Raw genomic sequence first — 26,688 nt, 5'->3', positions numbered from 1 at the left:
GCTAGCAGCCAGCCTGGCCAGGCCTGGGGGGGTGCTGCCACCATGGAGGGAAGAACTGCCCCCCACCTGAAGCTCAGGGGCTGCCCAGCCTGCCATCAGCTCACCCCCTGGCTGCGGGAGATGTTGGGGGTGGGCAGGCTCCACTGAAAGCAGCATCAGGCCCCACACCATTTTGCCTTGAGCAGGCTTCGGTGGCTGGCAGGATGCCTGGCACCACCTGGGAAAGGGCTGCCTTGCCAGAAGGGCTGCCCTGCCCAACACCTGGCTCTGCCCAACACCCCTAGCCTCTCTTTCTGTATTGCCCTTGGGGTGAGGCAGCCCCTTCCTGGGCAGTGCCAGGTGTCCTGCCAACCACAGGAGCCTGCTGAAGGCAGAAGCAGCGAGGGGTCCAGAGGAGCCTGCCTGCCCCCCACACCCCGCAGCCAGGGGGCGAGCTGTCGGTGGGCCGGGTGCTGACTGAGCTCCCAGGGGCCCAATCCAACTTCCCTAGATCCCACCAGCATATGAGGGTCTGATCCCTTTTCACGTGACAAAGATCAAAGTGAAAATCAACTTATACATTGGAAATATGAAACACTTAACTTTTTTAATAAAAAACTTGGGGGTCTACTTATACACTGTGAAATACGGTACCTGCTTAAAGTTGTGTATGTGCTTAAGTGCTTCCCTGCCCCATATTCTAGATATGAGAATACAGTGTGGACCTAAAACCTACTATCAATTGCTATGACATTGAACAAAACTCAGTGCCAATTAATTGTAGTTATTTCAGTATTACACAGCTCAGTACAGTGAAACCAACCAAGTCAAGTCTCAGTTTTATTCATAGCTTTTTATTTATTTCCGCAGTCTGTAGTAAGGGACCATTGCTTTAAAATCCTTAGACATTTGGACATATTTTACAAGACAGTACAGTTTCTGAATGTCACACATTGATCACAGTTTCATACCACTACATGCATATAAAGACATTGATTTTTTTTAAAATTTGTTGTTAACTTATTTTTATGGAAACAACTGGAGAGATCAATAAACTTCAACAAGGACTAAATTAAAGTTACAAAAAATGTCAGATTAAGTACACTACTAGATGACTAATGGAATTACAATTGCCCCAAAACATTAGGGTGTTGATAAGTGCTCAAATGGTGAGAAAACATTTTCTGATGCACTGCTCTTTACTTTCACGAAATCTGATAGATGGAGAGCTTAGGCTGTGTAGAACCAGCCAGGCCAGGAGGATATTCATATCCTTTCAGCGAGTGCACAGTACATGTGTGCGTATGTAATAATGTTAGGCCAGATTCACCATGTCCTGTGCTTTGCGCACACAGAAAAAAATCCAAAAAGGTACAAGGCAGGTGAGAAAGAGGTCTTGCATTTTCTGCCTTTTGTTCAATCTGGGTTCACAATAACGTCATTTTCCAGACTCATTAATAATCCCATCCAAGGCAGCCTGGAGAGCCACAGGACATAGTTCTAGTTTTTTGTTTGCTATTACATTTCACACTTTTTTCTTACCTTGTGTTGCTTTTATTTCTCCAAGGCCACATCTAGACTGAAAGCTTTCCATGCCTGGCAATGATGCCCTAAAATGCCCTGTGCTGCTCTGAGCAGGGTGCCTCCTAAACCTACAGAAGCAATATAGCCATGTTTGCCCACTGCAATGAGCGGGCTGAGTGACAATACCCATTAGCCCACCCACAGGCTGATTAATCTACCTTCAGCATTGCTTGAACATGGCTACATGCTTATGGAGGCAGCTTGTGTGAAGCCACATGGCATGTTTGAACATGCTGCTGCCACGCATAATAATTTTGCAGTGTAGACGTGGCCTACCATGCTGGCTCGCCCGTAGGCCCATGTCTGCCCTCTGAAGAATACAGTCAGAACTATTTGTGGGTCATCGGCCGTGCCTGTTAGTAGCTAACAGAGGGTGACAGAGCCTGTGCTTTTGAAGTAGGAGGATGCACGTGCTATTACCACTGGCTCCGTGAAGTTCCTCGTTGCCATGATGCGTAGCTTGGTGACAGAGATGTGATTTCCCTAAGTGGTCACAAGTTTGTTCCAACATGCTGGTATGTCCTTGAGGGCATACATAGTAATGCATCTTTAGGTTTTTCTCCCCATTTAAGAACTGCTTCACTGGATTGATTTAAAAAGCAGGACTCTTCCATGTTAAAGTTTGGTGCAGTGACCCAAAATCTAGTCAAAGTACTAAACTAATAAAAGAACATTAAAACAAAAAAAGAGAAAAAGATGTGGGTGGTTTAGAAGCTGTGGCCAACCTTTCAGATTCAGGTGTCATGGCGTCAAAATTCGAAGTAACATGGAGACTCTGCCCCCAAAACAAACCAGTGGGGAATGTTTCATTATGAAAAGAACTATGTGCACCAACCATCACAAAGGGCTCAAAAGTGCCCTGTACCTGTACCTCAAGCCAGCAGCATTGTGATTACAAAAAAAAAAAGTTGTTGGTCAAATGAGGGAAAGTGAAGTTAATATGTCAGAAACAGAAATAACAGGACTTACAAACTAAATGATGTGACTGGGGACAGATCTTAATTGAAATACTGCACAATGACCATGAAATACCGAGTACAGATCAGAACTGATGTGTCCTGAAATAGTCTTAATTGCAAATTATCAAGGAGGCTAAAAGGTGTGGCAGTGTGGCACAGTCAAACATAATTGTTTAAAATATCTGTGCGTAGGTGCTTTGACAAATCCATTGTCTTTTTTCAAGGTTCTGGTAAGTTTAAAAAATGTGGGGTAGATTTCTGATCCCCCTGAGTGAGTTCAATGTGAGTTTCCCCAGGGATATTATTAGGGCTGGTATTCTACCCTAAGTTTTTGATCTAGCTTACTTAGATAGAAATGATGTGGATTGGTTATAAATAAACACATCTTAATGAAATGGTTGTCATTCCCTTTCATGGAGTATTACCCCATTCACATGCTTTCATCTGAGTACTACTGCTTTTCCTTTCCCCCACCCCTCTGGTTTTCAAGCAGATGCATGGACAGATGTCTTCTGTCCCTGAGATTACATAAAGCCTTTCGCTTTTAAAAATATAGGGCCAAATTCTGCAGGGATGTAAATGGGTATGGCTCCATTGGCTTCAATGGACCTTTACTACTTTACATCACCAAAGAGTTTGGATTGTAAAGTGAATTTGGCTAACTGGCATCTTAAAAAGATCTCATTGCGGTGGGCCTTCACTTTGAGTCCAAATAGAATTTTTGTCTTCTTGTAAGTGTAGCATAGCTGTAATATTGTAAGGGTCCCTTTTGCATTTTGAATGTTAATCTTTGCTCAGACCTACAGAACATCAAAAGTATTAATTTCTATTTAAAAACAAAAATGACAAGTTTTCATTTTTAAGCTGAAGACTAATGTGCGACGAAGCCAGAATCAAGCAAAGCAAAATTCTGAGTATTTACAGTTATGAACAGTTGTGGCACCCTACCATTGGTGTCAAAGGACACTTATTGGTGGCTTAGGTAACACCAGCAACAAAGGGGATATGCATGTTGAATGTGAACTTTTAGTTTTCAGAAGGTTTCCTTTGCCTTGCAGAAAAGTAACATTTCTTTAAGGGCATAAATCATATTAGCATATGGCAATATCATACATACTGGAAAACAAATATCTCTTCTTTAATAAGAGAGTTGGCATTTGGAAGTTTTATTTCTTAATGTGGGAGAGGTCAAATGTAACATTGGGATAAACAGGTGCAACCTACATCAGTGATGAGTTTTGCCCATAATGGGGGTGTCCAGATGAGTGTGCACGTGCTTTTCTGGGGGACAAGTAGCAGCAGCACAATGTGTGTCGGGGAATGTCCCTGGCACATGGCAAGTTGCCCTGAGTAGGGTAAGGGAGGCTGGGGCCAGCACCTGGGCTGGCCTCAGCAGCCTCATCTGGGGTCCTGGGGGCCTCCCAGGGCTTCAGCGGCGCGATCTGGCAGTAGGGAGCCTGGCTGGCAGCCGAAGTGTGGCTCTGCCCAGCCAGGCTCTAGTTTTGGGTGGTGCATGCTGCCACCACATGTGCCACTGTTTTTTTCAGGTATGGTTTTTTTGACACTGTGATCTCTTGGTATCAAAAACTGCCCCCACACTGCAAATTAGGAGCAGGGGGAATGCCTGCACGTGTGGTACATGTGGTGTGCAGCACTGCAGATGGATTTGCGTCCTGCATGTCACACATGCACGCTTGTCTGGACCTGCCCAACATGTTGAGGAACCAAATATTGTAAAGGTGTGGAAGGGGCCTTTTGACAGTATCTTGTATGGTCTTTGATATCAGACGTCCAATGCCATCCAAACTGGCTGGCTGTAGGTGCAGCTGCCTTTCAGAAATAAGAAACGCCCATTCTTTCATTTGTTTTCATGGCCTCATGTGGTTGATGAATCTTAATAAGCATAACTGCATGCAAACTAATGTTTGCTGGCTATATTGCAAGACTGTTCATACTGTGACTGCTGATTATTATACACTTTAACAAGTATATACTTCATAATAAATCTTGGTTCAGGTTGGCTCTCTAGGGCTGCAGGCATATAGGAAAATTCTTCGAAGAGACTATCGCTGTATAAATGTGGAGTTGGGCTAACAGAAGGGAACTGTGCCAGACTTTCATCTCGGGGAAGAAATTGCCAATGCACAAATAATCACCTCATTTTTAAATATTTGAACTAATTGAAAAGGAAATACTTGTATATAAATTTAGGGCCAAATTTTAAAACTTATTGTGCAGTTCTTAGCCAGCAAAACTCCCCATTGACTTCAAAGGCCATGAGATGGTATATATCAAGGGCATGCATTTATCTCATGTATTTCGATTTTATTATAATTAGACAGCAGCAAAATGATCATGAAGGAATAAGTACATGGATGAACCTTTGCCCTTACGGAATCCAAATCCAATACCTTTCTGAAATTTGTAAATTCAGGATTTAATTCCCCCAATTTTCCCCCCTTTCCTGGATTTGCCTAGGACTGAAATACCAAAATACAGAAGAATTGCTTGACCCTTCAGTCTTTACACAGGCAAAACTTCCATTTGTGCTTCAGGCTTCACTGGGAACTTCACTTGAATAAAGAATGCATCATCAGGTCTTTGCCTTGGACTAGAGCCTGAAGTTTTGATTATGATGTTTGCCCCACTCCCTCTCTCAAACTTTTGCAGTTGACTCCATTAGTAATTTTTATGACAATGAAGTTGCCAAATTTAGTTCCTTCAACATACTGGGCAAGATTCTGATCTCACCTAGTTCAATTAGTGTAAATCTGGAAAAACTCCACTGAAGCCAAAGGCTGCGGTTAAGAGTTGAAGTCAATAGAATTCCTCTACATTTACACCAGTGGAGCTGAGATCAGCCTCTACCCAGCCTCTCTTGTTCTAAGAAGAAACATCTTAGTTCCCGTAGCCAGTCAGTCCCTTGTTATTTTTGAGTACCACAAACAGGAGAATACAAAAATGTGACAACATCAGACAGACTCTATGACTTTTGGTGGACGCACTTCCAGGAGGGATGTTGCAGGTGTTTTTCAGAACAGAAACATAACAAAAAAAAAAGAGAGGTCAGGAAATCAGCTATGTTAAGTGGACAACCATAAAGCCTCTAATATATTATTCTGTAATACAAAAAGAAGAAATTTGACTTGATTGCCCTATTATAAATTTGCTAAAAATACAGATATATATTTATATTTCATATATATAATTTTTTGAATCTGAACAGAAAAATAGACTACTCTGGAATGCATGAAAGTCACATGACTTTCCAATACATCAGATACTTATAGAGCCAACACAATGGCAAACAGAAGGTACAGAGGTAACTAGAACATCTGTACTTTAATCAAGAACTATTTAAAGCCATATTCTCCCCGACTGGGTGATTCTAAAGCAATCTAAGATAATGCTTTGTTCCTTTTGGTTACCATAAGCTTAAAGATTGATAAAAATCTGAGAGCTTTTCTTAAATAAATATCTCATTTTAACTAATCTTGGAGTAGTCTGGGAAGCTCAAACTCCCCATTTTGTTGACTGTCTGAGCTTGAGCTATGTAATACAACATAAATGCCATACAGTTTCCATTGTTGCATTACCTTACTTAGTAAATCTACTGTTTGCTTAAAATGAGGCGTTCAAAACTATTGTAGATAACATTTATGTGGAATTTATCAACAGAGAGAGAACCTGGCTTTAGAAACCTTGTCTTTTGTAATGAGTTTTAAATACCCCTGTTATTTACTATAAACTGTACCAGTCATAATTCTGTGAAGACATAAATATACAATAGGTACAAATATTAACAATACATTACAATTTTACAGAAGAGAATACTGTTTTCCTTAGAAATGTTTTTCTTATTAGCTGCAAGGGAAGAAAAGGCTACAGTTTATCACAGCCATAGTTGCCAAAGAAACCAACCCCATTGGATTTGTTTCTGCGTGACGTGCACAGACTAATATTCCCCTGGCCTTTGACACACAGCATGTTCAGAAAGGGAATGTGCGTTCCAGTGGTTTTCTTTTTTCTTCTTCTACATTATAGATTCTTGAACCTCTCGTCAAATGTGGGTTTCACAGGAGAGACTGTTTTTCTTTTTCCTTAAGTGTGCTTAGGTGAAGTTGTCTTGGAAAAGGCACTGAGAAATCTACTACAATAAGTTACTTCTGTTTTCTTCTGTACAAAGCTAAAAGTCAAAGAATCTTTGCCTCCTCGTTTAAAAAACTGCACCCATTCTTTCCGCACATAAATATATATTTATATATTTATATTTAAAGGAAAAAAAATTGATTGATTGAGTTACAAGCAAGAACTCCAGACATCACGCATACATGGTCTTTCAGATATAATGTCCTCTGCAGCAGTAGGCAACCCTCTCTCAGCTTGCTTGACACATGGTACACAGTACAGGACGCTAGATGTTAGTGACTGAACTGCAGACTTTAGCCTGATGCAAGAGATACCGCATATTCCCATCCTGTCCCATCCCGTCGCCCAGTTTTATAATGTCAGGGAAATGTGTAGCAAATGAACTGCAAAATGAAACCATCCTTTAAATACCTATAGGATTTGGTTAGTTTAAATTTTTTTTTTTTCAAAGCACTGCCCTTTCTTTTGTAATGAGTACAGACTTACTCTAGCTTAGCTTTTCATTTGAGAGTAGATTTCCCAGTGCTTACATAATATATATATGTGCTATGGGCACACATATGGGTACTTCTTATTCCAACTTTATTTCACTAAAATAAGTTAATTATATATATTTTTAAACTGGGCACAAATCTGAGCTACATCTTCACACACATATAAGAAAGAAATGCTCTTTAAGCATATTATATGCTTAACTTTAAAATAATCTCTTTCTATAAGAAATCTATAGGACTTTGGCTATTAAGACTTAAAAGGTAGATTTTTTTAGTGATACTTTTGAACTTGGCTTTCAAAAGTGACTCCATAAAATGCTACTTTAAAGGTAAGACTAAACTGATGATATAAGGTGTGTGTCGTACTGATCACACAAGGCAGAGAGAGGGCCTTTGGTTACAAGGAGAGTTGCACCAGTTGATTATTGGTAAAAAATGATGTAATTATTGATCTGTACATTTTTGTCAGTGCCATCTATAAACCAAATACTGGTATATCAATTTGAATGAAGGTCTGGAAAATACTACACTATATGGCTATATTTAAACATCCACTTTCCTGATATGTAAAATATGACTTTTTCCACATGAAAGCATCAGCTCTAAAAACATTTAAATTGGAAATCACTATTATTTACTTTATCAAAAAAGTTATTTTTCCCTGATTTTTTTTTATTTTTTTAATTTTTTTTTTTTTACATTTGTGCTGATGGCAGACATGACTGATTGATTACTGAAACATAGAGATTATGTTAAGACTGTTCTCTTTAAAATTTCTCATTTCCACTCTATGGTCTAAGAGCCCATAGAATAAATGAATATTTAAAGCTTATCTGCTGGAAAGTCACTTTAACTTTGCTTTCTAATAATGACTCAATCTTAACAAGTATCTCAGCAATACAATAGTTCCCCTAAGTACACTTGTATTTACTACAGGCCATAGCCTGAAATCCTTAATCAGGCAAAATTCCCGTTCAAATTAATGGGGGTTTTGACTGAGTAAGGACAGAACAAAAGCTAAGGACCCTCAGGAATTGGCCCTATCTAGGTTCTCTGAAGATGCTTTTGTGAGTACGGTACTTTTTATTTAGCTTGAGTACCACCTGTGTAACTCTTTGCATGGAATGAGGTCTGCTCTCCAGTGACCGGGCAAATTCTTGCAATTATTACTCAGTTTTTACTCCTTACTCAAGGAAATTAACAGGTAAAAGCAAGTAAAAGAAAGTACCCCAATTCCCTAGGGGAATTATCAAGATAACTGCAGCACATATGGATCCCTGCATGTGTACAGTATTGTGCCAAGGAGAGACCTAAAAAACTATACTTACAACCCATAATGATTCCTTAAAACATACATGTGCTTATTGCTTTTGTCTGTACATGCTGCACTCACTCTTACTGATCGCAGACAGAAGTGGCATACAGCTTGGATGGACAGACCATTCGTTACGTTCAGGACTAATCAACAGCTATTTCACAAGAGAAAGGAACAGAATGCGCCAGACACAGGTGGTTCATGGGCTTCCTCCAACACATAATGTATTCTTTATAAAAAGTTACACGTTATGTTTACGTACCAAGACCTGTTGCATGCAAGTAGTTACACAGCCCAGCAGGTACTCATAAATATGTACGAAATGCTTATTGACTAAATTATTTACAATTTACTTTTACAGTAAAACAGACGCAACATAAAATGGTTACCATCACAGTTATCACAAGACGGATTGTGGTTTGTTACAGACGTGTAACAAAGCACATTCATGACAGGAGGCACAAATTAAGATAGTGCTTGTTTAAAGTGCTAGATTCTTTTTATCTCTCTCTCTCTCTATATATGTGCACTCTGTTTTGTTGTTCCACCTTTGTGAAGGAAAAAAAGTCAACATAAAGTGCTTTTACTTTTAAATATTAAAAACCAAACAAAAATTACTTTCCTACACAATTTGATGCAACTTGTATTTGAAGGACAATATTTAAAAACCCAAAACCTAGGCTGGTGACTGCTAGTTGTGTTTTTGTTTAAAATGGTCAATTCTAAAAAACTGATTGAATGATATTAAAATTCTGGACCTGATTCTTCTCTGACTTGCTTCCATTTTGCGCGTGCATAACTCTGTTTGGTTTCTGAGGAGTCGCTGCTGATTTGCATCATTACAAGTGAGAGCACAACTAGGCCAGTGGTTCAGAATTCAGCAATCCCTCTTTTTGCATATTTGTTTAACACTTGCATATCTTTTCATTTGACACGGCTTGAGTGCAAAACGCTTCTGACCGACCAGCTCCTCTCTGACTTTCCAAGGTGACCCTTGCATGAGAGTGCGAGTGGCAGCGGGAGAAGCCCAAGGAGCCATCCCTGCCATTCCTTGCCCTCCTGTACAGGGGCTGGCTACAACACAAGCACTGTACAACCTAGGGCTGTCACTATGCTTGGACTCTCCAAACGAGGCCGGGGCGCAGGCCCCACCCTTCCGCACAGGACAGCCGACGTGGGGTAGTGGAACAGTAAGCAAGAGCATGCTACACCCAATAAAAGGGCTGAGCTCTCACATAAGTGTACTGTCCCCCAGCACCGTGGAGGAATTCTGGCAGAGTCAACCAAAATGGCTCTGGAGATTTCTCCTTCTGCATGGCTCCTTCACACTCTCCCAGCGTGGGCTGTTGTTTATTCTAGGGCCATGTTATAGCCCTAAAGTAAGTACTGCTTTTAGCCACGGGTTTCACTATGTTCCAATGGGGGGTGTTTTAAATTAGATACAAGTGGTGCAACTCACCCTGCTGATATTTCAAAATAAAACTTCAGGTCCTACAGTATCTTGTACTATTATTTTGTATAAACACACAGAGAGCATTTTAATAATTTAATTCTCTAGACCACCATTGTTTTAAATGGTTTGATTTTCCCCATAGTGAGAGTGTTCCCTGTTACCTTTAGGCATAGTATCCATCAGAGAGGAAGCTGTGGAAGGGAATATTTGGAACAGCTGCTCTGAAGCAGCGAGTGTTGCATTTCTGCTAACTTTATACCGACCCCAGTAATTTGTTCCAGAGTTTAAATCTGGCTGCTTTGGCCTCTTTTACAGAAGCAATGCAAATCAGATGTTAACATTTCCAAAAGGAGATCCATCATACAAGGGGATTGGATGTATATTTGGTCACACTGGCTTCAATGGAGGACATGAAAGGAGACTGATGTGTAATCAAGATTTGTAGTCCTTATTTTGACTGACATTGGTAGCATGAGTTTGGGCAATGTTAGTATAGCTGTTCCAAAGAAGGACATTTTCACAAACCCACACTGGACCTCCTCCTAGACTTTTAGAAACAGGTGGCTTGTTTCAGTCAAAGTTCATGCCATGCAGAAGCTCTTTTCTTGTGTTGAGTGTAAAGACATTTCTTTTAACTTTCAACAAGTTTTTTTGGGGAGCACGCATCAGATGCTTTGATCACGTATGTTAGTGTGTCCTCCAGGTAATACATGGACCTCTGGTGAAATGTGATTTTCTAGTCTGACCATCTCCTGATTGCCCTGGCTTTTTCCAGTAATACCTTCCATGGAGTAAATGCAGTTTTGCCCTATCAACTTAGGCGAGGTGGGTAAAGCAGCAGCCCCTAGATAGTTCTTCTCTGTTCTATAAATGGTATCCTTTTGCTTTAGATAACCACTGTTTGTAACACTGTACTTGGGGCTTATGTTTCCTGGGAGGCCTTTGGGAGGGCTTGAGTCATAAAGCAACTGACCTTCGTCATCAGTGTCAGCATCTATGTATTTATGTATGCTGGCATCATGGAAGTTGAAAGCTATTGCTGTCTGCTTCTCTGGAGACTTTGGGGGTGTTCTAGCACTTGCAGTAGTATAGATGGAGGTTTCTGGACTCACTAATGATCGATCAGAGAGTAGGGAGCTATCTGCAGCAGCAACTCCCCTGCTCTTGAAAGGATCTGGGTATATTCTCAGTACATTTGATGCTGGTACTAATGTGCTGGTGTCCTCTTCCATAAAGTTGACTTTCAGAGATCTTAATTTTAAAGGATTACTGGCTTGGATGGACCCTTTGGGACTTTCTATGAAAAAAGAAGAGTGGTGGCTGCCTTCAGAGTTGGGATTTGTCTCTATAAACCTGGCCCCGCTCACCTCTGGCCTGACTTGCTCCTGAATCGGATTAACACCACCTTTGCAGGGAAGTGTAGCAAGTGGGCTGTGGGAGAACCTCCCAGAATCAGGAAATTCTGCAGCACAGCTTATAAAACTGTCAATACTTGACATGCTCCTCATGTCAATGATCCCGTCTGCGCGGGTTGTCAGCAGAGGGACCGTAGGGCCAGGAACAGTTTCCATTTCTAGCTCTTCCATTGGCTTTCCAGGCTGACCTGACTCTTTAGTGTTAAGATTTGGCTGTGACTGAGCCTTTGCCATTTTATTGTACATATCCTCCAACTGCTGGACATTCAGATGTTGGGGACTAGAAGAGGACCGAGCTTTTTCTGGAGATCCTTGTTCCTTTGTTTCAAAAGATTTACTAGAGCTAGTTTCTGAGAGAGTTCTCTTGGTCCATTTCCACTTGTTGGGAGATAAGTGATTGTCTTGAACTTTATCCTTTTTGCTTACACCTTCACCGTTCTTTTCTACCACAATGTCCATCAGTTCTATACTGCGAGCAAAAGCATCCTTCATATTCATGGAGACAATACTGCCATTTCTTTTTGCTCTTTCGAGTGCTTCTCTGCGCTTGATAGCTTTCTCCTGCCTCTTTTGCTCTTTGTAGAACTCAGAGAAGTTATTGACAATGATTGGGATTGGAAGAGCAATCACTAGTACTCCAGCAATGCAGCACAACCCTCCTACTATTTTACCTAAAAGAGTTTTGGGGTAGATGTCTCCATAGCCTACTGTTGTCATGGTGATAGTTGCCCACCAGAAGGAAGCTGGGATGCTTTTGAATTTTGTATCATCTTCATCTTTTTCTGCAAAAAATACTAAGCTGGAAAAGATCATAATGCCCATGGCCAAAAACAAGATGAGTAATCCAAGCTCATTATAGCTCCTCCTCAGTGTAAATCCCAAGGATTGTAAACCAGTCGAGTGCCTGGCAAGCTTAAGAATTCGGAGTATCCTCATGATCCGAAATATCTGAACCACCCTTCGTACGTTTTGGAACTGAAGTACACTTTTGTTTGATTCTGTGAGGAAGATAGTGACGTAGTAGGGTAAAATAGCTAGCAAGTCAATAGCGTTCAGTGGGCCTTTGAAAAACTTCCATTTCTTAGGCGAGGATAGGAACCGCAAGAGGTATTCCATTGTAAACCATGCAATGCATACTGCCTCCACATGGGCAAGCTGAGGATTATCTGTGGTTTGTCCAAATTCATCCACGCCTTGTAGTTCAGGAAGTGTGTTAAGTGACAAGGCAATTGTAGATAATACAATGAACATGATGGAAATGATTGCCAAAATCTGCAAGAGAGAGACAGAGAAACTCGTTAGTTCCATGTACGACATATGCTCTGCTTTTATCATCATCAATTACATAGTATTGGAAGTTATCATTGAAACGTTTCAAGCCTGATTTTGCTTTTAGTTATGCAAGTTTAACACCTTTCAATGCATTAGGAGTACATTCTGAAGAGGACCATGCACTGGTTTAAGGTGTATTATGTCTACAACCCAAGTTCAAATGAATTCCAAACCATAAGTCATAAACTTGTAGCTGGACAAGAAACCATGAACAGCAGCACCCTCCCAGTTTTTTAGGGAGTTTGAACCTGGGTCTTGTTAATAGAAGCAAAATTGGCAGGTTTTGCACCCTCTGCAAAATCCTGGTGGTGGCTGGGGGCAAAGGGGAGGGGGAAAAGGTGCTGAACACTATAGAGAAGAAGGGGTGTGGGGTTGACCCCCTGGGGATCCACCATTCTGGTGCCCCCTGTACGTGAATGTCCAGGGCTGATGCCAGGCTCACCCACCCCAAGTTATACTACACTACTGCTTATTAACTTCCCATCACAGCGCTCTAACCAGAATACCACAAGTCAGGATCACCCAGGCCCTCCACCTTTCCTTTCAAAGTGGGGCCAATGAGCAGCCAAGAGAAGTAGATTGATACATTGCACTGGAAGGACAGAAGAGAACCAGGTAGAGAGTGCGGATGCTGTTCTCGAACAGTGCAGGCCCTGGGTTCTAGCCTGGACCCTTGTTCCCAGTGGGACAGAAACTTCCCCTCCTTACTGCTCTCTGTGACTTCCATCCACTGCAGGATAATCTCATGCAGCTGTGAGTCATGCCTAACCTGCTTAACACTTAAGAAGCTGATATATCTTAAAGACTCCAGGGGCTCGAACAGATGAGCGTGGTTGTGCAGTATGTGGCGCTGCGAACACATTTGCAGCACCATATACCTCACAGTCCAGTGTTCTCCATGCTGCAAAGGCATGCTGCCCAAGTGTGTCTATGCCAGTTTTTTTTTCCTGTGGGTTTTTTGACTCCTGGATATCCATCAAAAAAACCTGCAGGAAAAAAAAAATGGAGCAACGACATCTGGAGCCACACTCTGCTGCCAGCCAGGCTCCATGTGGCAGAATCGTTGCGGTGCAGCCCTGGGAGGCCCCCAGGCCCCCAGTTAAGGCTGCTGGGGCCAGCACTGTGCTGGCCCCAGTCTCCCCTACCCCACCCAGGGCAACTTGCCATGCACCAAAGCATGCATGGCATGGGTGTTCCCTGGGGACAAGTAGCTACTTGTCCCTGGAGAACCAAACGTCCATGCACGTCTGGATGTGGCCTAGGTGTCTATACACATGCTCTAGGGTGTTGGCAGAGGGGAGTGTTTTAATTAGAGCAGCTCCTGGACAGCCACTGTAATTAAAACTCTGCAACATCACACGTATTCAGCATCCTGTGTTTCAAAATGGCTTGTTCGATGAGTTTTAATTAAAGCACCCCCACTGCCATTTTGAAACATGGGATGCTGAATACACGTGACATATTCCTAACCCGTGACACAGTGGTTAGCACACTGTACTTGGCATTTGAAGAGAACCAGATTGAAACCCCCACTGGATGAAGGGATTCTAGATCCTGGTTGCATACCCTCACCACTCAGGGCTGAAATATGGATGAGCTCTGCTAATGCTATTTTTTCCCCCAAGACTTATACCACATTACAGCATTCCAAAATGTTCTTAATCCAAATCAAATAGATTTCATAGACATTAGGGCTGGAAGGGACCTTGGAAGATCATCGAGTCCAGCCCCCTGCCCAAAGGGCAGGAAGTCAGCAGGGGTCATAGGATCTCAGCAAGATAAGCATCCAGTTTGTTCTTGAAGGTGTTCAATGTAGGCGCTTGAACCACCTCCGGTGGCAGGCTGTTCCAGACCTTGGGGGCTCGGACAGTAAAGAAATTCTTCCTTATGTCCAGCCTGAAACGGTCTTGTCATGGTTTATGACCGTTTGACCTAGTCGTCATCCCTTGGGGCGCTCTGGTGAACAAACGTTCCCCCAGATACTGGTGGCCACCCCTGATAAACTTATAGGTGGCCATCAGATCACCCCTGAGCCTGCGCTTTTCCAGACTAAAAAGCCCCAGGGCTCTCAGCCTGTCATCGTAGGGTCTGCTTCCCTGACCTCTGATCATGCGCGTGGCTCTTCTCTGGACTCTCTCAAGCTTCTCCACATCCTTTTTGAAATGTGAACCCCAAAACTGAACGCAGTACTCCAGCTGCAGCCTCGCTAAGGCCGAGTACAAGGGGAGAATGACGTCCCGGGATTTGCTTGAGAAGCATCTATGGATGCAAGCCAGCGTTTTGGTCGCTTTACTAGCCGCAGCATTGCACTGCAGGCTCATGTTCATCTTGTGGTCAATGATGACCCCCAAGTCTCTTTCTTCCTTAGTGCTAGCCAACATAGCACTGCCGAGCCTATAAGGATGCTGCGGGTTTTTCTTCCCAAGGTGGAGAACCTTGCATTTATCGGCGTTGAACACCATCACATTCTCGTCCGCCCACTTGCTGAGCCTGTCCAGGTCAGCCTGGATCACCCGCCTGTCTTCTGGCGTGGATGCTTTGCCCCAAAGTTTGGTGTCATCGGCGAACTTGGCCAGTCCGCTTCTGACTTGTGTCCACATTGTTAATGAAGATGTTGAACAGTATGGGTCCAAGGACAGAGCCCTGGGGGACCCCACTGGTCACAGGACACCACGATGAGTGACTTCCATCAATTACTACCCTCTGGGTCCGACCACAGAGCCAATTTTCCAGCCAGTGGATCGTGGAGGACCCAAGGCGACAATTGGCCAGTTTCTCCAAGAGGTGATCATGGGAAACCAGATCGAAGGCTTTTTTGAAGTCAAGATATATGACATCAATCTCTTCTCCCTTGTCCAGGTCGTAGAAGGAAATGAGATTGGTCAAGCAAGACCTACCCGCAACAAACCCATGCTGGCTATCCCTTAAGATGTTGGCGTTGGCCAGTCCATTAAGGATGGCCTCTTTAATAAACTTTTCTAAGATCTTCCCCGGGATAGAAGTCAGGCTGATGGGCCTATAGTTAGCCGGATCCACTTTTCTCCCTTTCTTGAAGATAGGCACCACATTGGCCTTCTTCCAGTCTTCGGGCACTACACCGGAGCGCCAAGAGTTTTCAAAGATCCGTGCTAGAGGCTGGGCTATGATGCTCGCCAGCTCCTTGAGTACCCTGGGGTGAAGATTGTCAGGGCTGGCTGACTTGAAGGTATCCAGCTTCTCAAGATGTTCCTTCACGAAGTCAGCAATAATGGAGGGCAGGGGATCACCCTCACCCGGACTTCCCGGCCCTGTAGCGGGCATGGGCGTCCCATGGGACTGATGAAAGACTGACTCAAAATACCTATTTAATAGGTTGGCTTTTTCCTGGGCGTCAGTTGTCAGTTGCCCCATCTGGTTCAGCAGGGGTCCAATGTTGCCCCTGCTTTTCCTCCGGCTCCCCACATGTCTGAAAAAGGACTTTTTATTGTCCTTGATGCTCAAAGCTAGCTGGAGTTCAGTTGCAGCCTTGGCTTTCCTGGTCTGCTCCCTACAGGACCGGACCAGTGCAGAATAATCCTCCTTGGAGGTGACTCCCATCCTCCATCCTTTGTAGGCCTTTCTTTTTAGCCTCAAGAGGTCTGCTAGGTCCCTGGAGAGCCAGTGGGGCTGCTGTGCCCTCTTGCTGCCTTTCCTCCGAGATGGAATAGACTTAGTTTGTGCATTGAGGATCGCTCCCTTGAGGAGCAACCACTCTTCTGTGTAATGAAATTACACAGCAATGAGAAGGTTAGAGCAGTCAGTTCGAACTTCCAGAAAGCAAAGCATCCATTAGACCCTCATTCCTGGGACAGAAATTTTATTGAGAAAGAGAAAATGGCTGAATTAGAAGAAGAAAGCTGATCTCTTACTGGACCACTGCCTATTGAAACAGGAAATGGTACAGACTTGAATTAATCTATTCTCATTATAAGCTTTGTATTTTATAACAGAGCTGCCTCTCCCCACCTCCTCCCTCCCAATATGTGTTTTATACAGACTTAAATGTTGCATACCTTCATTTTTTGCTTTCAGAAACTCAGTGCATTTTATTTTAAACTTATTTGTAGGAAGCCCTAGAACTGACAGAGAATCTGAGATGCTATTTCTGTAGCAATGGATTGTTTTATTGGTGACCGAGAGGATATCTCATTTCTTAGATTTCTGGCAAAATAGAAAATGCCATAGAGATGCACACACATGACTAATATTTTTATGTATTCCTTATGCTGATTCTTCCTTAAGATTCTTTATGCTTGCTTTTCTGCCACATTGTTTTTAAAAAAAAACAACGTACGGAAATACCACATTGATTAAATATACCATGTGAGACAAAGTCCCCATGGCAGGACTTTAACATAGGCCAGGTATAGACACTCAAAAAGCCTGAGGCAGAAGTAATTTAAGTGTGCTTTACTTTAAGTGGCTTAGGTTAGGTTGGGAGTGAACAGAACAGGTGTTTGCTGTTCGGGGGGCAGGGACTCGCAGGCGGAGGACACTCCTGCAGGCCTCCCAGCAGGCTGCCAGAGAATGCCAAGCCTAGCTGAGCAGCTGGCCACCCCGAATGGCCAGTGCAGTCCCTCTCCCCAGCCTTGCCCCCCCACCAGCAGCCAGCTGTCCTTGGCAGTGGGGAATGGGATGGGGAAGAATGTAGGCCCCTGCCCTGGCCCCCACAGACCTGAGCCAGCACACTTGGGGGGTTTGGGGAGGTCGGCATGCCTCCCTTTTCCCCCTCCACTGCCCAGCCTGGCTGTCAGGTGGAGGCAGGACGTGGGGCTGGGGACAGAGGCTTTGCTGCCTCGGCTGTATGAAAGCCCAGGGTCAGGGCCAGCTAGGCACTCAGCTGAAGCAGCAGTGCGTGAGCTGAGTTCCAGCTTGCCTCCATGCGAGGGTGGGGAGCAGGGGGTTGCAAAAGCACTTGGGATGCTGGCAGACCGCGACCTAACTTGAGTTGGTGGGGGATCTGGTACAGAAGTTCAATAGATTGGTCTAACCTAAATCCCTTCAGTCTGATATTACATCCATCACCTAGGTCTATCTTAGACCGGGTTCCACCATTTTTAAACCAGTCTATGTGTGTTGAACTGTCTTGGTATAGGTGTAGCCTGGTTTCCAAGCACTCGTACCAATATAGGTGTAATCTGTACCTAGCCATAGTGAAATGGAACCATGAAATATGACCCTCCCCGTCACTGGACTTGTCAGACATGTTAGTTTTCCTCATGACAATGTTGCTCAACATATATTGTAGAAAGAATCTGTCAAATATCAAATATCAATTTTCCTGTCATAAACTACAAAAACCACTGCTATCAAGATTCATCAGGCTCTCGTCTTCCTGGACAAAAGCTAAAATGGAACAAAAGAACAGCCGAACCCGAGCTGCTGTAGAAGAATCATCCATTTTGAATCACAATCAGCATAAAGGACAATCCAGTCCTCGGCATGACAGTGCAAATGCCCATTTCCAATCATAATCAAACATACTGCACCTGCCTTTTATTCAAGAAGTAAAAGAAGGACGCATTGTGTAATGTTTGGAAGTGTTACATAGGCTGATGTAATGTGCTTGGGATATGGTTTCAGAGTAGAAGTAGGTTACCTATGCTTTGGGAAAAAAATCTGAAGAGACACTAAATATAACTTTGTGAGAGAACTGGACATGCAGAATGCACTTGGGACAAATTACCAGTAGGAAACAAATAGCTTAGAAATGAATTTAAACAGATACATGAATTGAGTGCTAGACAGTTCATCAGCAGTACAAAGCAGACCCATGAGTAATGAAAAAAACCAGACAAGCAGTGCTTATATCAGCCTATGCCCAGCTTGATTATTGAAGGAGGAGGAAATGGAAGAGATGAAAATTACATCTCCAGGGGTCAAAAGAACCCGTGGAAAAAAAAGTGGAAATGTGCACGCATGGGCAACACGCGCAGCTGAAAAGCTGAGCTGGGCAGCCTGGCTCTGCGCTGCGGCAGCCAGCCAGGCTCTGCCTGGCAGGATAGCTGTTGCTGCAGCCTTTGGAGGCCCCCAGGACCCCAGGTGAGGCTGCTGGGGTTGGCCTAGTGCTGGCCCAGGCTCCCCTACCACCCCCGAGATAATTTGCCATGCGCCAAAGCAAGGTGCACCACTGCTACTTGTCCCTAGGCAACCACATTTCCGTAGTTGTCTGGAAGCAGCTCTAGGGCGTTTCCACACATGCAGGCACGTGCGTTTGCAGCAGCTCAAATAGCAGCAGCACAAATTTGTGCCAGAGATTTGTGCCTCAGTACACGTGCCTGAACGTGCACTTTGGGGTGGGGCACATTGTGCCACTTGGGGCAAACAGACCCTGCACAGCCCCTCCTGGATCTTCAGTCAGGGGGAGCTAGGGGCCAGGCCAGAATCTTCATTCTTGGAGGTTTTCAAGACCCGGCTGGTCAAAGCTTTGGTGGGATGATCTAGCTGGGGGTGGTCCTGCTTTGAGCAGGGGGGTTGGACTAGATGACCTCCTGAGGTCCCTTCCAACCCTAATTTTCTATGATTTCTATATAGAGAGATCAGTTGGGCAATGTGTTATTGATATATTTACAATCTGAAAGCGATTTGGAAGCCTACCAGTGCCCCTAGCATCATAATAAAACAAATTATAAATATAATTATACTTTGGTGTTTGGTTTTGGTTTTTTATTATAGAAAATCAGAGCTGCTCCTGCCTCCTTCCCTCATCAAAATGTTGGGTGCTGAACAGCACTGATATGCCGATGCCCTGCCCCTGCCCTTGCCCCTCCCTCCCAACCCAAATTCCTACCAGTGCCCCTCACTCCTGACCTGCAGCCCCTGCCTGCCCCCACTAGCTCCCTCCCGGCTGCAGCTCCATCTCAGCACCAGGACATGAGTCCAGCTGCAGCTGTCCCACCTGCTGCTTTGTGGCTCTGAGCAGTGCCAGCCCTTGCTGTTCTGGTCCCTGCGCCTGTGCCCAGGCCCCAGTGATCCCCATGCTGTTCCTGGGAAGCCCCTTCTCTTCCAAGCCAGCTTCCCCCTGCACAGGCTGCTCTAGGTGGGGCAGCAGGGGCTCTAAGCCTGGCTCTGGTGGATGCTCTACTCAGAGCACTCCCCCATCCCTGACTCCCATCGCTCTCTCTCACACACACCCCTGTTGCCACCTCTACCCCTCCCCACAGCCCATCACACCCCCCCAAGTGGTTCCTGGGACCAGGACCCCCCCAGGCCAGGGCCACATGTCCCAACACTGGTGTGGGCACAGGGCAGGGCTGCAGTGTGGTGGTTGCCCCTGCAGCCGCGGCTCCTGTCCTATCCCATCTGGTGACTGGGCATGCAGGATGTGAGATATGTGGGGGGGGATGTGGGGTTTGGGAGGGGAAGCAGTGTGGCGGGGGTGTTGCAGGGGTGCTGCTCAGGAGGGGTGGGTCCCCCGCCCGCATGGTGCACAGCCCTCCTGCAGCAGCAGCAGCGGCTGTCAGGATACTCGTGGCTGCTCCTGGCAGAGACCCCCAATGGTGCAGCACCACCGCAGACCCCGGGGGCTGTACATGGTGCATGGTGTGGACCCAGCCTAGTCATGTGCAGCCTTGGGCAAAACCAAGCTGGCTCTTCCTGTCACCTGTGGTTCCCTGCACTGCAGGCAGAAGCTGTGCACCCTCGGGCCAAGCCGGCTCATGCCTTCATGTGTGCCCTGTGTGCTGTTGGGCCAGGCCAGCTCCATGGAGGCAGGACCCGGCCTGGCCCAAGGGTGCATGGCCCCTGCATGCGGTGCTGGGAGCCCGGATAACAGCAAGAGCAGCCCGGTTCTGCTTGAGGGCGTGCGTCAGCAGACCATCCTGTGCCATGTGGAGCCCCCGGGTCTGAGGTGGTGCTGTGCACTGCTGGGGGGCTGTGCCTGCAGTGGGCCATGAGCGCCCCAACAGTTGCTGCTGGCTGCTAAGGCGGGGGGGGGGGGAGGAGGGATACTGTGCACCATGCGTGGGGGCAGGCAGGAAACCCACCCCTCCCAAGCAGCCCTCCCAACCCACAGTCCCCCCCCCACAGTCTCACCCCACCCCCAGTTCCCCCCACCCCCACAACTCCCCACCCCTGCATCCCTACTTGCAGGGGACAGAGCCTGGGTCCAATCCACTGCTGCAGCTTTGCCCCGCTCCTGTTTGCTCTGGCACACTGAGGCAGAGCAGCAGGTGCCAGAGCATCTCTCTGGAAGACGCAGCGTCCAGTTGCTTCAGGGCACACTCCAAGAGCATGCCCTGCACCGCTTTTTCTAGCATGTAATTTTTTGATACCGGGATTTCCCAGTATCAAACGTAGAGTCCACACCGCAAATATGCAGCACAGGGAACATTTTTTCATTCCCAGCGTGCCTCTTGTGGCATCTCAAACTGCTTTGAGGTGCCGCAACAAGCATGCGCTCGCTCATTTGAACAGTCCTAGAGTCTTTTAGAGAGATCAGCTTCTTACGTGAGTCAGAAAGGAGCCCAAGGAGCACAGGTCTTACTCTCCTGCTGCCTGAGGGAATGCTTAGGATCTAAGAAAAAAGGCAGTGCAGGACAGCAGTTGAAATGGCCACCAAAAGAGATGCAAGCAAGACCAGGGTGAAGAGAAGACTACAGCCATGTTGAGTGAGGCCAGGAAAGTTAGAAGGAAGGAAAGCTGGTGAAGGCTACACTACAAAGAAAAATATGAAATAATGGGAGGAGAGGCACAAGGACAAGCAGTAGAAAAGGCCTTTAAAATCTACAGGAAGAGTAGCTTTCAAATCCTGAATTAAAACTTGCAGTCAAGTGTCCAAGCTAAAGCTAGGGGAAATCCAGAATTTTACTCTTTCAGCACTTTGATTCTGCAAAAAGCATTTTCATGAAGGGAAAACACACAACATTGGAAATTACTGCATCATCCTAAAGAAAGCCCCTCATTTTCTGTCCTATAAGGTTTTACTGTTTCTTGCAAATTTTTTTTGGGGGGTGATGTCACCCAGACTTTCCAAATATGTTTGGTCCATTTAAAGTGGTAATTCCCTCGTACGTGATGGGTTTGGTCTTTGCTGAACGGCTTATTTATAGATGTTGGTATGCCTAGTGTGTTTCATCTCCTTCATCTTCAAGGCAGATCCCTTCAGCTTTACTCAATAGATGGCATCCAGCAATAATAACTGGTGTCATACCTTCTGTTTCATTTGATATACTCTCTTTTTTTGAAGATCAAGGCAATCCCAGGTGAACACAACTTGGAGTACTAAGAGATTTGAGAGTAGAATTTCTTCTTGTTTTATCAGATCTGGTCACTGAGCTAAGCAGTAAACAAAGCAAACCTTTTATCATTTTCCTGCAAGTCACAGCAAGATGTCACTTGAACTGCTAAGCTACATATTTCCCTTTTTTTCCTAATCTACAGTGATTCTTTATCTTTAGGAAGCCCATCAAGCTATGAACAGTTTCAAATTAAATTTGTTGAAGCCATCCTGAAGTAAGCAAGAGGGTGTTTCAGCCAGGAGTGTTCCTTGTCCTACAAGGGGAAAACATTTCCAGGCAAGAGTAGAACCTCTTTTTTTCCCCCTAATGCATGAATTCCCCTTGGATCTGATTAACAAGGTAAGGTCTGAACAAGGGAACATTACTAGAAGGGCACTGGATGAGCACATTCAGATCTAGCTGCTGTTATTAGTTATCACACACTAGCAGAAGACTTGGTCACTGTCCCAAAGTGATTGGAATCACAGAATCACAGGTTTGAAAGGGGTCTCGAAAGTCATCTAGTTGAAGTCACTGCAGAAATGCAGGTTAAGCTATTCCTAGCAACCCCAAGAAAACCTCCAGTGGAGGAGACACCACGACTTGCATGGACAGCTTGTTCCATTGCCTCTCTGTTCTTAAAATACAGTCTTTTCTCTTCAGATGTTAATCTCAATCTGTTTTGCTGCAGTTTAAACCCCCTGCTTTGTGTCCCACTTTCTGTGACAAGAGAAAAAGGCTGTTCTCCTCCTTCCTTATGATGGTCTTTCAAGTACTTGAAACTTGCACTCATGTCCCTCCTCAGTCTCTTCTTCTCAAATTACCTCCTTCCCTCAACCTTTCTTTTATGGTTTCCATTTCAACCCTTTTATCACCTTCATCACTTGCCCCTGGATTCCTTCCAGTGTCTCCCCATACTTAAAATGCAGAGCCCAAAACTACACACACAACTCCAGCTGAGGCCTAACTGGCGCCAATTATAATCTGACCTATCTACAATAGAAAAATCAAATCAGATATAACTGGGCATTCCCAACACAGCTGCACCAGACTTCTATTTTAGCAGCGTTAGTAGATTCAGAGCATGCTTTCAAATGTAATCAGTTCTTGCCTTGATTAGATACATGTGTCTTCTTGGTCAGTTTGGAGAAAAGCTGGATTGCCCCTTAGTTTTCCAAGAGGGCTACAGAGAGAGCAGGGATTTGGGATCCATCAGCAATGCAGACAGAGCAGACAAAGGCGGTGTGTGAAGGTGCCAGCGAGGGAAGCGAAGGAGTAGGGAACGGGTGGAATGGTGTCATACAGGGAGGATTCCTATAGGAATCAGAGGGTCCAGCAGAGACTGCAGTGGGTGGACAGAGGCTGCAATGGAAGTGGAAGAAATTATGAGAAACTGGGGTGGACCATCAGGTCCCACAGCTTCCTCCCTTATGTTGTTTAGTTAGCATCCTGCTGAATTTGTCACTGTAAAACTCTTGTAGGAGCAGGAGGTATTTCACCATGAGCTCTCTGTGCAAACCAGTGCAGCCCCCTCACTGCTGTATCCTCCTACAGAGCTAGAGGCTTTTCTTTGCTCAGTTCCAGGAGGCACAGAGATACAAGGAAGAAGTCAAACAATTCACACCAGTAAAAAATCCTCATCTATGTGTCTGAAGAGCAAATATGTTAGTTAGGGGAACTGCGATCCTTGCCTTTGCATTCTGTTTTCCCTATTCCACACCTGCCTGCTCTTCCATCTCCTTTGTCCTCCTCAGATTTCTCTTCTGCCTGATGGGAAGGGTCACTGAGGTTAAATTTCGGCCCAAGCAGGAACAACCCCTCTAAGGGGAATAATTTTCCAGCTACTTAGGCATGTGATAATTTGATACCAATATCTTTCCTACCTGCTCTAGAACATTAACTCTCACTAACAAGTGAATCAACGACCTATCTGCATTTAAACTTAGCTAAAGGGATTTGCTTTTTCTCTATGCTACTTAGCTGGGCCCTAGTCACTGCTCTAAGCACTTGAAACGTTTAGTCCTTTACGGAGAATGTAGAATGGCTTAAGCCTGGCAAAAGGTCTTAGTTTGACAGCCCTCAGGGTGAAGTCCTCTCTTCAATCACAGGATGTGGGCAGAAGTGCAATCTTGGCCTACCCTGCCTGGACAAAGGCAGCAGAAAATTCATTATCCATGGCTTCCTCAGTGATGAGTTCTCTGTTAACATAGCACTAGATGTCCTTAGATGAACTGGAGCAATTTTGTGCTAGGCACTAGACAAATGCATGGCTATAGTATAGATGGTCCAAGATGGTATAATCTAATTGCAAAGAGGACAAAGAGTGGAAGAGGAATAGGAGGACCAGAGAGGTGAAATGACTTGTCTATGGGCACCTGAGACAGTGGCAGAGTCAAGAATAGAAATCAAGTTCCCCTGACTCCCAGTTCCTAACAGCTAGACTATGCTGTCTCTCTTATCAGTTAAGGTCCAAATGGATGGGCATCCACAATGCATCCCCGCAGACTCATCAACACCATTTCTCATCATATTTTTTTTACTTGGAAGCGTGCTACCCGTTCCTTCCCGCCTGAGTTTCAATCCCCTTACTGCAGTTAATTACATATAGGCTGTAATATGTATTCCCCACCTCCTGATTCTTTGTTTAATTATCGGCTGTAATGATTTACCTGCAAGAAAGAAACAGAGTTTGTAATTCCCAATCAAAAACTTCTCTGGGCATCTGCCAGAAGGTATTGGATTGCACTTGCTCCTAATTATATTGCTGTCTTGGAATGTAAGTCTTCATAACTGCAGGCAGAATTTGAGAAGCACAAGAATGCAATAGCTTCCAGAAAAGCTTTTTTCTATGCTAAATTGTTCCCATCACTGCAAAGATTTCATTCATTAGTGCTAAGTAACACTGGGCTAAGCAGGGCAAGGCTTTTAAAGAATTTAAGAATGCAAAATATACATCTAAGGGTAATTATCATGATTGCTTATGCAAATGAGCCTAACAAACCAGTTCTGCGCACAGGTATAACCAGTTTGTGCTTGCAACTGTTGCATAGAGATGAGGCTCAAGTTTTGCATTGTCATTTGCATACTATATTAGTTCCTGAAAAATCTGGCACATCTCTGATTTAGTTAGCCTAGAAGGTACAGCTGTATCCTAACCTTGCCCTTGTCTGCAGAGTGAAGGGAAGGAGGGATCAGAGCAACTATTTGGACTGTGCACTACGGTCCCTTTGCTTATTACTTGTATTATGCTAGTGCTAACCAAGACCAAAGGGGAAAATTAGTGATTTTTTTTCAAAACTGTCAGTATCTGGATGCCCTGTTCCCATTACATTTAACAGGGATTAGATGTTTTAACTGGAAAAAGCTTTAAACATCTTAGCTGAAGATGTGTGAAGATTTGTGATCTTGCTAATAGCAACCAGCCCTTTTGTCTTCGTGTCCAGTAATAAAGTAGCTCTTAAGGGGGGAAGATGAGGTAGGGATGAGATAAGATGGTGTTTGAATATAGATCCAATATTCTTGGAAACACTGCAAGGAAACTGATATGTAATTAAAAAAGCCAATACTGTAAATGATTTGGTCCAAGGCAGGGGCTGTCAATCTTTTAGGAACACTGGGCTGAAAAAATGCAGTTACGTTTGAAGAGGCCACTGCTTGCAACCTGAATGCCACCACTTCCCTCGTGGCTGAATTATTGCTGACAAGCCTGAGATTCACTTATGAATCCCCCACCTCTACTGAACTGTGGTCAGCAGGGGTGGAGAGGGGCTTTGCAGGCCAAATGAAACTACTTGGCAGGCCGGATCCAGCCTCTGGGCTATAGGTGGCTGACCCTGGTCTAAGGCATCTTTTTAGCTACACAGGCATAAACTTGGCACCGAGGCCAAGTTTCATTCGCATATTCCCTTGTGCTAAGGGATTTCCCTGCAGACTTCCTTTTCCCTGCAAGTAAGCAAGGTCCTGTCACTTAGTATAATCCAGGATTCCTTCCTCCCTCGCTAGAAACAGCTCTGTGCAGTTCAGAGCTATGCAGCCTCTGGAAAGTACTGCATAGCTTGAGTGACACCATATGTCATCAGCCTGGCATGGATCTGTTGTAGGTATAAAGCACTCAGCAAGGGTCCATATAAATGCTATCTGCAAACACCCACAGTCAGCCAGATGCTGCTTGGAGACCTTGCAGTTCCATAGGCCTCAGGAAGTGGTTTAAGGGCAAGCGACAGTTCAGAGGTCAAACTGGTGGCAGTATGAAGAGCTAGAACTTCTTCCTGAAGGCTGTTATCTTGTGCTCGGAGAGACTTAGCACAGGCTTCTTTGTTTTCCGTTGTGTGAGCCCTTGTTGTCAAGAAGGCTAAACGGCATACTGGGTTGCATCGGTAGGTCTGTTGCCAGCAGGGCAAGGAAGTGATTATTCCCCTCTATTCAGTGCTGGTGAGGCCACATCTGGAGTACCGTGTTCAGTTTTGAGCCCCCCCCACTACAGACAGGATGTGGACAAGTTGGAGAGAGTCCAGTGGAGGGCAATAAAATGGTGAGTGGGCTGGGGGACATGACTTATAAGGAAAGACTGAGGGAACTGGGTTTACTTAGTCTAGAGAAGAGAAGACTCAGAGGGGATTTAACAGCAGCCTTCAACTACCTGAAGGGCAAGGTTCCCTCTAAGGTGCGCGTGTGCGCGGCAGTGCACAAAAAGAAAATCTTGTTGCACATTAGCTTTGTAATGCCATGCACCTGCCCGGAGAGAAGCTGGGCTGTGGCTTCCTAGAAACCCA

General features: G+C 44.8%; 1 protein-coding gene across 1 annotated transcript in view; it reads right to left on the bottom strand.

The window, feature by feature from the left end:
- Positions 1-813: 813 nt before the first annotated feature.
- Positions 814-26,688, bottom strand: part of KCNB1 (potassium voltage-gated channel subfamily B member 1) — a 220,815-nt gene continuing 194,940 nt past the window's right edge. Inside the window, exon 3 of the mRNA XM_019484532.2 lies at positions 814-12,620. Coding sequence (XP_019340077.2) covers positions 10,599-12,620 — 2,022 coding nt within the window. The 3' untranslated portion in view covers positions 814-10,598. The remainder of the gene's footprint in view (positions 12,621-26,688) is intronic.

Source organism: Alligator mississippiensis, chromosome 9 (genome assembly GCF_030867095.1).
Source record: "Alligator mississippiensis isolate rAllMis1 chromosome 9, rAllMis1, whole genome shotgun sequence".
Classification (NCBI taxonomy): domain Eukaryota; kingdom Metazoa; phylum Chordata; order Crocodylia; family Alligatoridae; genus Alligator; species Alligator mississippiensis.
This window is presented reverse-complemented; position numbering and strand designations above follow the sequence as displayed.